This window comes from Carlito syrichta, unplaced genomic scaffold (assembly GCF_000164805.1).
Source record: "Carlito syrichta isolate Samal-C Ts95f unplaced genomic scaffold, Tarsius_syrichta-2.0.1 Scaffold302457, whole genome shotgun sequence".
NCBI lineage: Eukaryota > Metazoa > Chordata > Mammalia > Primates > Tarsiidae > Carlito > Carlito syrichta.
In genome coordinates, this window is record NW_007246553.1 from 285,648 (window position 1) to 299,069 (window position 13,422).

The 13,422-nt window shown below is 34.6% G+C and overlaps 1 protein-coding gene across 2 annotated transcripts in view; it reads left to right on the forward strand.

Annotated features, from left to right (window-relative positions):
- FER (FER tyrosine kinase) overlaps nt 1-13,422 on the forward strand; it is a 414,242-nt gene that overhangs the window by 107,108 nt on the left and 293,712 nt on the right. For both annotated transcript variants that reach the window (XM_008056755.2, XM_008056756.2), the window contains one exon: nt 10,929-11,051. In XM_008056755.2, the coding sequence (XP_008054946.1) occupies nt 10,929-11,051 (123 nt within the window). The remainder of the gene's footprint in view (nt 1-10,928; nt 11,052-13,422) is intronic.

Genomic DNA, 13,422 nt, shown 5'->3' on the forward strand with positions numbered 1-13,422 from the left:
TTTGATTTATTGTAGAGATGAGGTCTCGTCAAGTTGCCCAGGCGGGTCTCGAACCCGTGGACTCAGGCAATCCACTCATCTCAGCCTCCCAAAGTGCGGGATTATAGGCTGAGCCACAGAGTCCGGTGATTTTATTTATAATATTTGTTAATAGCATTGTTTGTGCTTATCTTTGTGTTAGAACCACAGCTAGAATGATTATGCACCCATTTCTCTTCAATACTGAACATCTTATATCATCTCAACTGTTGGAATTTTACTTTAAATAACTCAACCAAAAGTCCTCATATAATATAATTAAATAAGCTATATTCTATTGTTCAGTAGCATCCTAGTAGTACAGAAAATTAGCTAAAGTAGGATACTGGGACTATTTCTTGTAAAGGAGTTTGGAATCTTTAAAGCTGGTTGTATAGGATCAAAGAAACTAACAAATGATTGTCCACAAATCACCAGTAGAAGATAAAGCCTTAATAATTGTGATAGACTGACTACTGATGAGAGGAATGCAGGTATGGGAATATCCTGCATTAGAGAGTTATTCCTAGCAGCCATATTGGGGTTCTTGAAGCTGTACCCAAGTTTTTGATGCCCTGCACAGGGCTCTCACTTTGGCTATTGTTTTTGACCATTGGCAGTTTTAATGCCAATATCTCTAGCCAGTAGTTCTCACCCTGGGTGATTTTATACGTATATGACAATAGATGGAGACATTAACTAATGTCTGATTGGCTACTGAATGAATATGTACATTACAGTGTGCAGAACAGCCTCCCACAATAGAGTATTATATGGCAAACATGTCAGTAGTGCTGAGGTTGAGAAAATCTGCTTTAGACAATAGAGTTGAATACATGGCACAAAACAGATGGCAGTTTCTCAATTTCTGTGCAGTGAGACCTTTAATTTCTCAGTTCATGTACTGCTCTGTGAAGGAATATGACATAGATTACTTCTGGTTTTTTTGTTATAAATATATTGCTCTCAAATAACTTAGTCATCAAATATATTTACTCTGTGTTTAAGGTTGCAAGGGTTATTAATACCTTCAAGGAGTTTACACTGAAATTGATTTATTTATTTTAATGAGCACCAAAAATTTATTCATTTTAATGAGCATATAGATATTGGAGTACATTGTGGTAAAATTAAAAATAGCTGCCTGTTATAAGCTTATGTAAAACAAGAGATCTTGTGACCAAAGAAGAATTTGTTTTATTGCTTTTCAGGGTATAATGAGAGCAAAATTAGTTATGCTTATAAATCATTGTTTGTTAATTATAGTGATGAAACAATGAGCAAAATTGTAATAAGATAATAAATCTTTGATAATGTGATAGAAGATTTAATAGCTTACATCTTACTGAGTTAAAACTTAGCTACATTTCATTGAACAGTTCTGTTCATGCTTTCTGGCTGGGTGCAGTGGCTCACGCCTATAATCCCAGCACTTTGGGAGGCTGAGGTGAGGGCATTGCCTGGGCCCACCAATTTGAGACTAGCCTGGGCAACTTGGCGAGACCTCATTTCTACAGTAAATCAAAAATTAGCTGGGCGTGGTGGTACATGCCTGTAGTTCCAGATACTTGGAGGAAGGCTGAGACCGAAGGATCAACTGAACTCAGTAGGTCGAGGCTATGGTGGCTGTGAGCATGCCACTGCACGCCAGCCTGGGCGACAGAGTGAGACTCCACTCAAAAAAAAAAAAAAAAAAAAGGAAAAAAAAAGATTATGGTTTTTTCAAGGATTTGATTCCAAGAAAGAGTTATTCATTATGTCTGTTATTAAGTATGTCTAAGCTAATTCCATTAAAATCTGTATGTATTTTTTGAATTTGAGAAGTAGAAAACTCCTATTTTTTTTTTTTTTACTGCTATACTGATGCTTTAAAGTTAAAGTAATACCTTTTCTTTCTTGAAGGCGTTAAGATTATTAGTTGTTGATTGTGTTGAAATATTAATCTTATAGAAGTGAAATAAACAAATGAACAGATAGTTCCTGGAAAAATAAATACAGATGATCAATATTCCTGTGAAAAGATGTTCTTCATTGGCAATTAGAGAAATATAAATGAAAAAGAAAGGGGCTATTTTACTTACGAAATTGCCAAAGATTAAATAATTAAATAATACTTAGTGTTGTATAAGGTATGGAGAAATAAGCCTTCTTTTAAAGTGTTGGTCCTTATGTAAATTGGTATAACCTTTTTGGAGGATAATTTGGCAAATTATCTTTGTGAAACTAGACAGATTACTTAACCCCTTTTTAATGAACATTTAGTGATACGACGTGTACATGGTAAGTTACTGCGTTTACCCATTTGACCATGTACTACAAAGCATTTTATCATGGTCTCATTGTTTATCTGTCAACCATATTTATAAATGTGTGTATGATAAAAATTAAATTCATTGAGCACAGTGACTCATGCCTGTAATGCCAACACTTTGGGAGGTGGAGGTGAGAGGACTGCTTGAGTCCAGGGGTTCAAGACCAGTCTGGGTAACTTGGCTAGACCACATCTCTACAATAAATAAAAAAAAATTAGCTTTGTGTGATGGTGCATGCCTGTGGTTCCAGCTGTTTGGAAGACTTAGGCAGAAGGACCACCTGAACCCAGAAGGCCAAGGCTGTGGTGGCCATGAGCATGCCACTGCACTCCAGCCTGGGCGACAGAGTGAGACTCTACTAAAAAAAAAAAAAAAATTAAATTAAATCATCTATTGTCTGTTTATAGAAAAAGTTTTGCGTGTAATCTTACCATGTGCTTGAGGGCTATTTCTCAGTCTGATGACCTCAGGCACTGGACATCGGAGGCTGTGTATGTCCCATCCCACATGCTTTTAGGTTGCATTACCTTCAAGCTTAAATCTGAGATTGCTTTATTTGTCTCTATTACCTACAGCTTCTCTCCTTCCCTACTAACACCCGGTTCCCATTTGCCTCTATTTGGGATCTGCCTTCTTTGCCAAATGTTGGAAGAGATTCTATGTACCTATTGATTCTTAGTCATCTATTTATTAAAAGCGTATGTGCAAATAGTTCTTCTAATCCACTCACTATTTAATTGAATAGTTTGAGACTCAGTTATTATAGTTTATCAAATGAATTAAAAAAAAAGTCAAGTTTATAAAATTTGGAACATTAGAAGAATATTGTAAATATTTATTCTATGGTTTTTGTCATTTTGGGTAGATGAGGCATCCATTTGTGATCTATTGCAATCTTAAATGGAATTATGAATCAATAAGATCAGTAGTTTAACTATGGTAAATTACAGATTGCCAGTTTCTCTAAAAAAAAATCTGAACATTAACAAGTCTGGCAAAGAAAGACTTTTGATTAGTTTTAGTAAAATGGTAAAGAGTTAAGTTTCTATTTTATTCTTTTGTTGGCTGTATTTCCTAATTTTAAATGAGGTCTTTATTATAAGTTGCTACTGTCTTTCAGTAGGAAATATATTTGAATACCACAATTGTGTAAAATGTATAGTTTTGTATTCTAAACTAAAGCTTAGCCTCAGCCCTCTTGTTTACTAGTATATTTTTACAAAATTTAAAAGAAGAACATGTTTAGCTTATATAATGGGATTTTAATAGGATCTCTCAGTTGAAGAATGGTAATTCTCTATGTGGAAAGCGATTATCTTGCATCTTGTAGGGCATGAGTTAGCAAACTGTAGCCCATGAGGCAAATCCAACTTGCTGTCTATTGTTGTGTAGTTCATGAACTAAGAATGCTGTTTACATTTTTAAACGGTTGAAGAAAATCAACAGAAAAATTATATTTTGTGATACATGAAAATTATGTGAATTTTAAGTATTAGAGTACATAAATAACATCTACCTGTTATCTGTGGGTGAATTCCTGCTACAACGGCAGAGTCCTGCTGTTGTGACAGAGACAATATGTGGCATTCTCATTGGTTCACACTGCTGTTTGGCACAAAACAAATCACAGTGACTCAGTTATAACTCAACAGCATTTTGTGAGTGCTACACATATTGCTGTATGTAGCATCTTACTTACTTTTATTATCAGTTCATACTTATCACATCAAAACCAGAAAAGAGGAGAAAATGGATTTCAAATATTGTACTTTTAAGGCAGAGCAGAGTATAGATTATTTTGTCCTTGAGTTAGATGGCAAAGCATCATGTTTATTATTCAGTGATGCTATGCCAATTGGATTGATTTTGGTATTTGGAAGTATCGATCTGTGTGGAAAGACATGTACAAAGATGAAATACATAACATCTCATTATATGTCTGCATCATCAGGTGAAATTTACAGTTGATTTTGATGATAAGTACTGACTTTGAAGTACACTGAAGGGAAGTATTACTACCTTCAAAAGATTTCTATTGGCCAGGCGTGGTGTCTCAAGCCTGTAATCCCAGCAGTTTGGGAGGCCATGGTGAGCAGATTGCCTGAGCCCATGGGTTCGAGAACAGCCTGGGCAACTTTGCAAGACCTCATCTCTACAATAAATAAAAAGATAAACCAAGTGTGGTAGCATGTGGTTCCAGCTACTTGGAAGGCTGAGGCGGAAGGATCATCTGAGCCCAGCAGGTCGACGCTGGGGTGACCATGAGCATGCTACTGTATTCCAGCCTGCGCGACAGAGTTAGATTATAACTCAAAAAAAAAAAAAAAGAAAGAAAAATATTCCCAACTTTCTTATTATTGCAATACTACTGATAAGTAATATTATATTGCTATATAATATTGTAATATTGTATTACAATAAATTATACACAAATATTATATTTTGAATTTGCCAAAAATTTGCAAATATTTATTTTCTCTCTTGATATATTAACACTTACATAATATCCTTGATTTTGCCACTAGGTGGCAAAGCCTAAAATTTGCTCTCTGGACTTATTTTTGTGTTTGAGTTGGAGTCTTACTCTGTTTCCCTGGCTGGAGTACAGTGGCATGCTCAAAAGGCTACCACAGCTTCCATCTGCTGGACTCAGGTGATCCTACCACCTCACCCTCCTGAGTAACTGGGACTACAGGCACGCACCACCACACCCAGCTAATTTTTAAACTTTTTACATTAAAAAAAATTTATTGTAGAGACATAGTCTCACCAAGTTTCCCAAGCTGGCCCTGAATGCCTGGGCTCAGGCATTCTTCTAGCCTCCACCTCCCAAAGTGAAGGGATTACAGGCATGAGCCATGGCACCTACCCTCCTCTCTGGACTTTTACAGAAAATGTTTGCTGACTCCTGTTGTAGAGGATGATACCAGTTTAACCCACAAAACTAGCTGAATCAACCTTGCATTCAATGTGTTGTCAAATTCTGCAATACTCCTTTACCTTTTGAATAGATCATTGCTTGTACCAAGTCTTTTTTTTGGCTGTTGTCATTTACAATATTAGCTCAAGTTTGGTCTCTGGTTGAATTTATGCAGTATTAGAATTCTCTCAGGCTGTATTAGAGGAATACTTTTGGAGTGAGTTGGAAAGATTTGGAAAAACATAAAATATTAGAAGACAGATGACAGAGGGACAGTTTGGTTAAAGGAAGCAAAGAAGCCGTAAGAAAGCAGGTGGAGGGCAACCCTTTCAGGTACCCTCCAACTATGGAGTTTTTCTGTCCTCTCAATAAATCCTGCTTTCTAAAAAAAAAGAAAACAGGTGGATTTGTTGGACTGGAGGTGGATTAGGTTGGGTATTTGGAGGTGACTATGTTTAACAGAAACGTAACTTTTGCTTGGTTGATTAAAAGCCATTTTTTGTTTAGTCTTGAGAAAAACTCATAAAGATTTGAGTCATGGTATAAAAAGTTGGCCAAAAATGCTATGCTGCTGCAATTATATTTTAAGGAAGAGGTGACAAGAAATGTATATTTTTTTGTTGCAGTAATAGACAAAAAGAGATGTCAGAAAACTTTTTTAGGCAAGTATAACCCTTATTCTATTTGGCTTTTTATTAACCCAACTGTTGTAATTAAAATGACAGTGTTGGAAATTTCATGTAAGAAATAAAAGTTAAGGTGATTTCTTTGTCAAGTCATAATTTTTTTGGAAGTTGGGTCTCTTTAAGAGTGCTGTAAGATTTCTGTAATGATAGCCAATTGTTTGAGGTTATAAAACATTTTGTATAAATATTAAAACTTTTTTATCCATAATAAGTGCTCTAGGTTTTTGTATCTTTCAAGACAATTAAATCTTTAAAAGTTTTCTGTCAAATACACGCAGATGATAAAATCTGTGAAATCTTACAAAAGGGTATACGGTGAAAATTAAAAAAAAATTTTCCTTCTTTTTGTAGATCCCCATTACTACCTACCAGGGTTAACACATGAAAACAACTTATGTATTTTCCCAAAGTGTATATCCAAACATAAACATGCGAATTGTTTTCTTGACTGGGAGCAGTGGCTCATGCCTATAATCCCAGCCCTTTGGGAGGCCAGTGCCAGAGGATTGCTTGAACACAGGAGCCTGAGACCAGACTAGGCAACATAGCAAGACCATGTCTCTACAACAAATAGAAAAATTAGCCAGGCATGGTGTCATGCACCTATAGTTTCAGTTACTCAGGAGACTGAAGCAGGAATATCACCTGACCCCAGGAGGTTGAGGCTGCCGTGAGCTGTGATCATGCCACTACACTCCAGTCTGGACAACAGAGTGAGATCTCAACTCCAAAAAAAAAAAAGTTTTCTTTATGTAAATGGGAACTATCCTATGCTTATTCTTTTGCATCATCCTCTTAACATATGTTAAAACTTTTGAATGTTGTATAGTGTTTTCCTACTTGTATATGACAATTTATTTAATTTAGCTGTTAACTGCTGACATTTAGGTTATTTCCAGTTTCTTACTGTTGCCAGTGGTGGATTCAGGTTTTGTGGGACCTGAGGCTTTTAACACTGGGGGGGAGATAGCATCTTTAAGAAAAACTATACAGACTTACAAATGCAGGATTAATACAGAGATTGGAAGGGATCATGCAAGTAAAGCGCCTGAAGATTTAGCATCATTGGCATCAAGATATGTCCACCTTTATTGTGGTTATAAGCAGTGTTTCAGTAAGCATCATTGCATTTACATCTTTGTGCACTTTTTTAAGTGTGTGTGTGTGTGTGTGTGTGTGTGTGTGTGTAAGGGTACTCCAAAAAACTCGGAGTTTATTTATTAAAAAATTGCATATTTTTACACATTTTAAATTTCAGTCACCTTCAGAGTACTCTCTGTTTAATGCAATACACCTGTTAATATAATATGCTTTTTTCCACTGCTCAGAAGTTTTTGAGCTCATCAATTTTTGTTGCCTTTGTTTCACCTCTTCCACATTGCCAAAATGTTTCCCTCTGAGAACTTTTTTCATCTGGGAAAATAACAACAAAAAGTCTGTCTTGGTGAGGTCAAGTGAGTAGGGAGGGTGGGGCACAGAGGTCATGCCATTTTGGTCAAAAACTGCTGAGCGCTCAGCATGGTGTGGACAGAATGGAAAATTAACGAGGAAGAGAATGAGAAAAACATGTAGAGGGGTTAGCAAAGGGTAGAACAGAGGAGAGGAAAGTGATAATGAGAGGGAAAGAATTTTTTATTAAATTCAGCTTTGATGTAGTTTGGTCACCATAGTGGTGAGAAGCTGTTTCTTTGTTCTGTTATCTCCAGACTAGCATAGTATTGTGTGATAGAATGCATTGGGGGATGGGTTGGGTTCTTAGGTAGGACCCTAAGTATTCTAGACTTTTATTTGGATTAAATGAGATTATATGTAGGTCACAGTTTTATAAACAGCCAATCGTTATGTTATTTACTTATAATTATTTAATAAGAAGGTTGAAGCCAGGGGTTGAAATGTAGTTTTCTTAAGAATGATCTCTAATTTTACTACAGTAATGCTTTCTTTATCTGATAGTCAGAATATGAACTATTCCATATAAGTGAATTATCCAGAAATGAAGTTGATATCTTCATTATATTAAAAAACATAATATTGCTAGGTTTGATGAATCTCTCTTACAAATATAAGTGAATTCTTAAGGAAAAATATTCATCTTGATTTGACCTTTCCTTGATGACTCTTGATCATTATTATAAGCATCAATGATTTTGTTTGCTTTAATATAGAATGCCTTCAGAAACTTATTGAAATTTATTGTTTGACTCTAAAAAAAAATGAAATAATCTGGATTCCTATATTTTGAATTCTTCTGATTATATCCAGTAGCTTTTCTGCTCTTTTATCTGTATTATCTATTATTTAATAATTCTAAAAAATTAAATCCTTTCCTGTTACATTAGATCCAAGCAATATAGAAGCACATAGAGTAAATTATGAAAGAATATTTTGGTCTTAAATCACCTTCTACTCCAGTCTTATACCTCTCAGAGTGTTGATAAAAATTTGGGTGGTAGTCATCTTGTTCTTCTATGTATTTACATATAAACACATACACATAAATATACACATATTATATTAATCTACTTGGACTGTCATACTACAAATTACCGTAGACTGGGTGGCTTGAACACAGAAATTTATTTCTCAGAATGGAAGCTTGAACACGGAAATTTATTTCTCAGAATGGAGTCTGGGAAGTCTAAGGTAAAGGTGTCAATTGATTTGGTTACTGGTGAAGGTTCTTTTTCTGACTTGTAGACAGCTGCCTTTTTGCTATGTACTCAGATGACCTTTGTGTGTGTGAGGAGATAGAGAAGAGAGTGTGAATGAGTTCTCTGGTTTCTCTTCTTAGAAGGGCATTAATCCCATCAAGAGGGATCATCTAATTCTATTTACCTCCCGGAGATTTCATCTCCAAATATATTGGGGGTTAGGGCCACAAGAGATGAATTTAGAGGGACACAATTAAGTTAATGACACATATGCACTTGTATTTTAATAAAATTGGAACAATGCTGTATATTTTCTTCTGTATCTTGCCTTTTAATTTAAAATTATGTCTTGGAAGAAATTTATATGTATGTATCTCATTTTTTTTTAGTGGCTATGACTATGTCATAAATAAATTAAAATCTGTTCAACTATTACTCTGTCGATGACCATTTAAATGTTTTCTAGTTTTTTGCTTTATAAGCAATGTTACAAGTTTTGGAAACACACATTTTTATATGGTCAAAGAATACTCTTTTAAAAATAAGGTTAGAAACAAATTTGTTAACTTTTTTTTTTTACGTTTTCATCTTATTTAATCAAACATATATTTGCATACTTCTTTGGCATCAGGTTCTCCAGTTGATGAACTAATGCAAAATCTGCCAAAAGAAATTGTTTTGGTTCCCCTTCTTGAATAAGAAACATTAACTCCTATTTTTCACCATGCAACTATTAGACTATTAGAGGTATTTTCAAATTCATTTGGCTGTCATTTAAGTTATTGAATTTCGAAAACACAATCTGGGATTCAAAATATTTAGAAGAGGGACACAATTTCAACAGCATCATCAGTTGCTTTGAGGTTTGGAAAGGTTGGTCAACTCTGTGTTGGTCAATTCAAAAGTATTTATATTTGTTTTTAGACTTCAAAAGTGTACTCACATTTGAATGAGGATATTTTAATTTAAAACTTGAGAGATAGTTTCAAGAGACAGTACTGCTGAAAAGTTTGTGCAGATTTTGTCTCATCAACAAAGTGTTTCTATTGTTTTACATTATTGTAAATACTGGATATAATAAGTTTTCATACTTGTCAGTTTTAGTAGGTGAAAAATAACTTATTTACATTTAAACAAGTTGTAAATAATGCCATATGTTTATTGATCATTTAATTTTTTCATGATGAACTTCCAGTTCTGTTCATTGTCCATTTTCATATCAGTTTGTCTTTGTTCTAAGTGTTTTTTTGCATTGGGAGGACTTTTGCTAGTGATTTGCAATGAAAAGATTGCATCATAGTTTCACTTTTGCTTTTGGCTTTTTAAATAATTTCTTTATTTTCAAATAAATTTACATTTTTATAGCTAGATTACTTAATATTTTCTTTTGTATCTTTTGGGTTTCATGATGTGCTTTGAAAAGCTGAAGATATGAATTTTAATGTGCTATGATAGCCATGTGTGTTTTTGTGGTATAAATATTTCCTTAAAGGACTGAGTGTATTTTATGTAACCATAAATTATTTGGTCTGTGAGTGCATATTAATTTGTGTATTAAATCATCTTCAAATCTATATAGAAAATACCACTAAAGCATTATTACAATGTGTGAAAATAGAAATAGCTTACCATCAATTCAAACTTCCATACAACTGAGCCCCATATTCTTTTCTATAAAATAAGTATAATAGTGTCCTATTTCATAAGATTATTGTGAAGATTAAATGAGATAACATATGCAAAGAATGTGTTACCATTTACTTAATGCCTCATAAGTGCTAGTCATCATATATACATTAGTTCATTTGGTCCTCAAAACAATGCCTGTGAGGCAGCTGTTACTGTACTGAAATTAAAATGAGAAAATACATTCAGTGAGCATAAGAATTTGCCGAGGGTCTCAGATAATAAGTGTCAAAGCCAGAATGTGAGTACTTATTTGTTGGAAAACAAAAAGCATAGTCTTTTTACTGTACATTTTCCTGGGTCATGACAGATATTTATCTACTTTAGTTCTCTCCTCTTTTCTTTTCTTGCTTTCCATTTGTTTTTCCTATTTGAAATGAGACTCACTTGGACCAGCATTGTCTGAGAGTACCTTCTGTGATTATTGAAATATTCCTTTTTTTTCTTGCTGTCCAATAATGTAACCACTAGCCACATTTCTGTTTAGCCCTTTAAATGTGGCTAATGCAATCAAGGAACTGAAATTTTACTTTACTTTAAATAAAATTATACGTGGCTACTGTTTTGGCCATTGTAACCTTAGATGCTTTTTTGGTATCTGGAAAGTAACTGTAATTAATATGTTCGTTGATATTGAGGAAACTATGTATTCTAGGTTGAAAACTTTAGCAGAAGAACTTGTGCAGACACAGCAGATGCTTTTAAAAAAGGAAGAGGCTGTCCTGGAGTTAGAGAAGAGAATTGAAGAATCTTCTAAGGCCTGTGAAAAGAAGTCTGAGTGAGTAGAAGAAAATCAATTTGAAGGAAGAAAATTTAATTGATATAATTTTACAGAAATATTTCAGTTACCTGGTATTATTGACATACAACATTTTTAGAAACTGAAGTTTTCATTTTAAGTATAAAACTTTGTATAGTTGAGTTAATTTCTAGGACTCTAGAAAAATGATTTTATGAATTTTAAAATGCAGTTTTGTTGGGAAAAATGATTCTGTATTTTTGTAAATATAGCGACCTGATCATATGTCTCAGTGTTTTAACAGTTTCAACTATTTTCCAAAGATTCTTTATTAAACGCTTTCTTTATTTCCCTCTATCCATTTTCACAATACCCATTCCTCTGTTAAGAAAGCGGCAGATCACTATTACCTAGAAACAGGCTCTACTGTGTTAGAAGAAAGTAAACAAACTGACTAGAAAATAGAAACTAGATAAAAATCACTCTGAGATTAGCTGTACTGTTTTTGTCTTGCTGATTTCTGGATTTATAAATGTCTTCCTGGGTCCTTTGACTTTTCTTGTCTTGATATACTCTTGTCTTTTACTGGCTTCATTATGGTTCCTTTTGCTTCACATTTCAATTTTGTTTTCAAATTCAAGTTTCTAATATGATTTTGGTAATTGTTTGCATTGACAACAGTGGTTGCTGGTTTGGTTTTTTTCTCATCCTTACTAGACCACATATATCATGTATTCTCACAACTGGTTTGATTTATCAAGACTCTCTAGGAATTTGTGATGTGTAGGATTCTTCTGGTCTATACTTGCTCTTACTTTTTGCACAGCTTTTCAGATATTCTCCATTTCTCTCAAATCTCTGGTCATCTTATCTGTCTCATCATAGTCTGTAGATGGGCTTCTACATCTCAGAAAAAATTAGAAGCATTATGTGACAATTCCCTTACTGTATAAGACCGGACATTCAAACTCACCCACATTTGTACCCATTCTCTTTCCTTCTTGTGCCTGCTTTTTAAGAATTCTGTCATCTCTTACTTTCCCAGAAATTACATTATTAGTATATTATGTTTACCTTTTCTTCTCAACTGAGTCCTTGTGCTCACTTTTTAAATAGATTTAATTAAGATTTGACTCCTAAAAAACAATCTCTACCTCTCTACCCACTCCATGTAACTCTTTTTTAGTCTCTGTATTTTTCTCCAACTGCTATCTTTGCCTTCTGTTTTCTCATTTCAGACTTGTTCTAAGAGTGATTATGCCCATTTATTTCCTCAATTCTCACTTAGTTTTCAAAGCACATGTATCTTGCTTTTGCCCCATCACTGTAAAAATAGGTAGCTCTAAGATCACCAATGATGTCTGTATTGCTAGCAAGATTTAGCAGTTATCTTACTTGACCTCTTAATAGTATCTCATTTTGCTGACTTCATGTTCCTTCTTTTCCCTTGGCCTTTGGAACTCAAAATGCCAGATCATCTCTCTTTCTGACCACTCTTCTGCATTCTCATTCTCCTCCATTCAGCCAATTCATTTTATTCATTTTTTAAAATATTTTTTATTATGATGTTGTGGGGTACAGTTAAGGGTTAGGTATACAATTACGTTTCATTCAGGTACCCTGTTGATAAGAGGTGTTTCCTCGTCCCCAGACAGATATTTGCTACTGTTAATCCCATCTCCCCCCCACCATAGTTTCCAAGTACCACCAGTCATTTTCTTATAGTATTACATTGGATGTTCAAGGTCCATTATAGTGAGAACATGTGATACTCGGATCTTTGTTTCTGTGAGAGGTCACTCAGTATTATAGACTCTAGTTCCATCCAGGTTGCTGCGAAATTCATGATTTTGTTCTTTTTTATGGCTGCGTTCCATCGTGTATATGTACCACATTTTTTTAATGCAGTCCTCTTTTGATGGGAAGCATAGTTGCTTCCAGGTTCTTGCTATTGTGAACAATGCTGCGATAAACATACGTGTGCAGGTATCTTTTTTTGTAGAGTGATTTAGTTCTTCAGTGTATATTCCCAGTAGGGGGATTGCAGGGTCATATGGGAGGTTGATGTTTAGGGCTTTTAGGAATCGCCACACTGCTTTCCAGAGGTTGTACTAGTTTACACTCCCACCAACAGTGTAGAAGTGTTCCCTTTTCTCCACACCCTCTCCAGCAGCTGTTATTTTTTGAGTTGTTGATGATTGCCATTCTGACTGGGGTTAGGTGGTGTCTCAGTGTGGTTTTGATTTGCATCCCCCTGATGATTAGTGAGGCTGAACATTTCTTCATGTGTCTGTTGGCTACTCGAATGTCTTCCTTTGTGAAGTGTCTGTTCATATCTTTTGCCCATTTCATAATGGGGTTGTCTGTTTTTTTCTTTTCAGCACGTTTGAGTTCCTTGTAGATCCAGGAT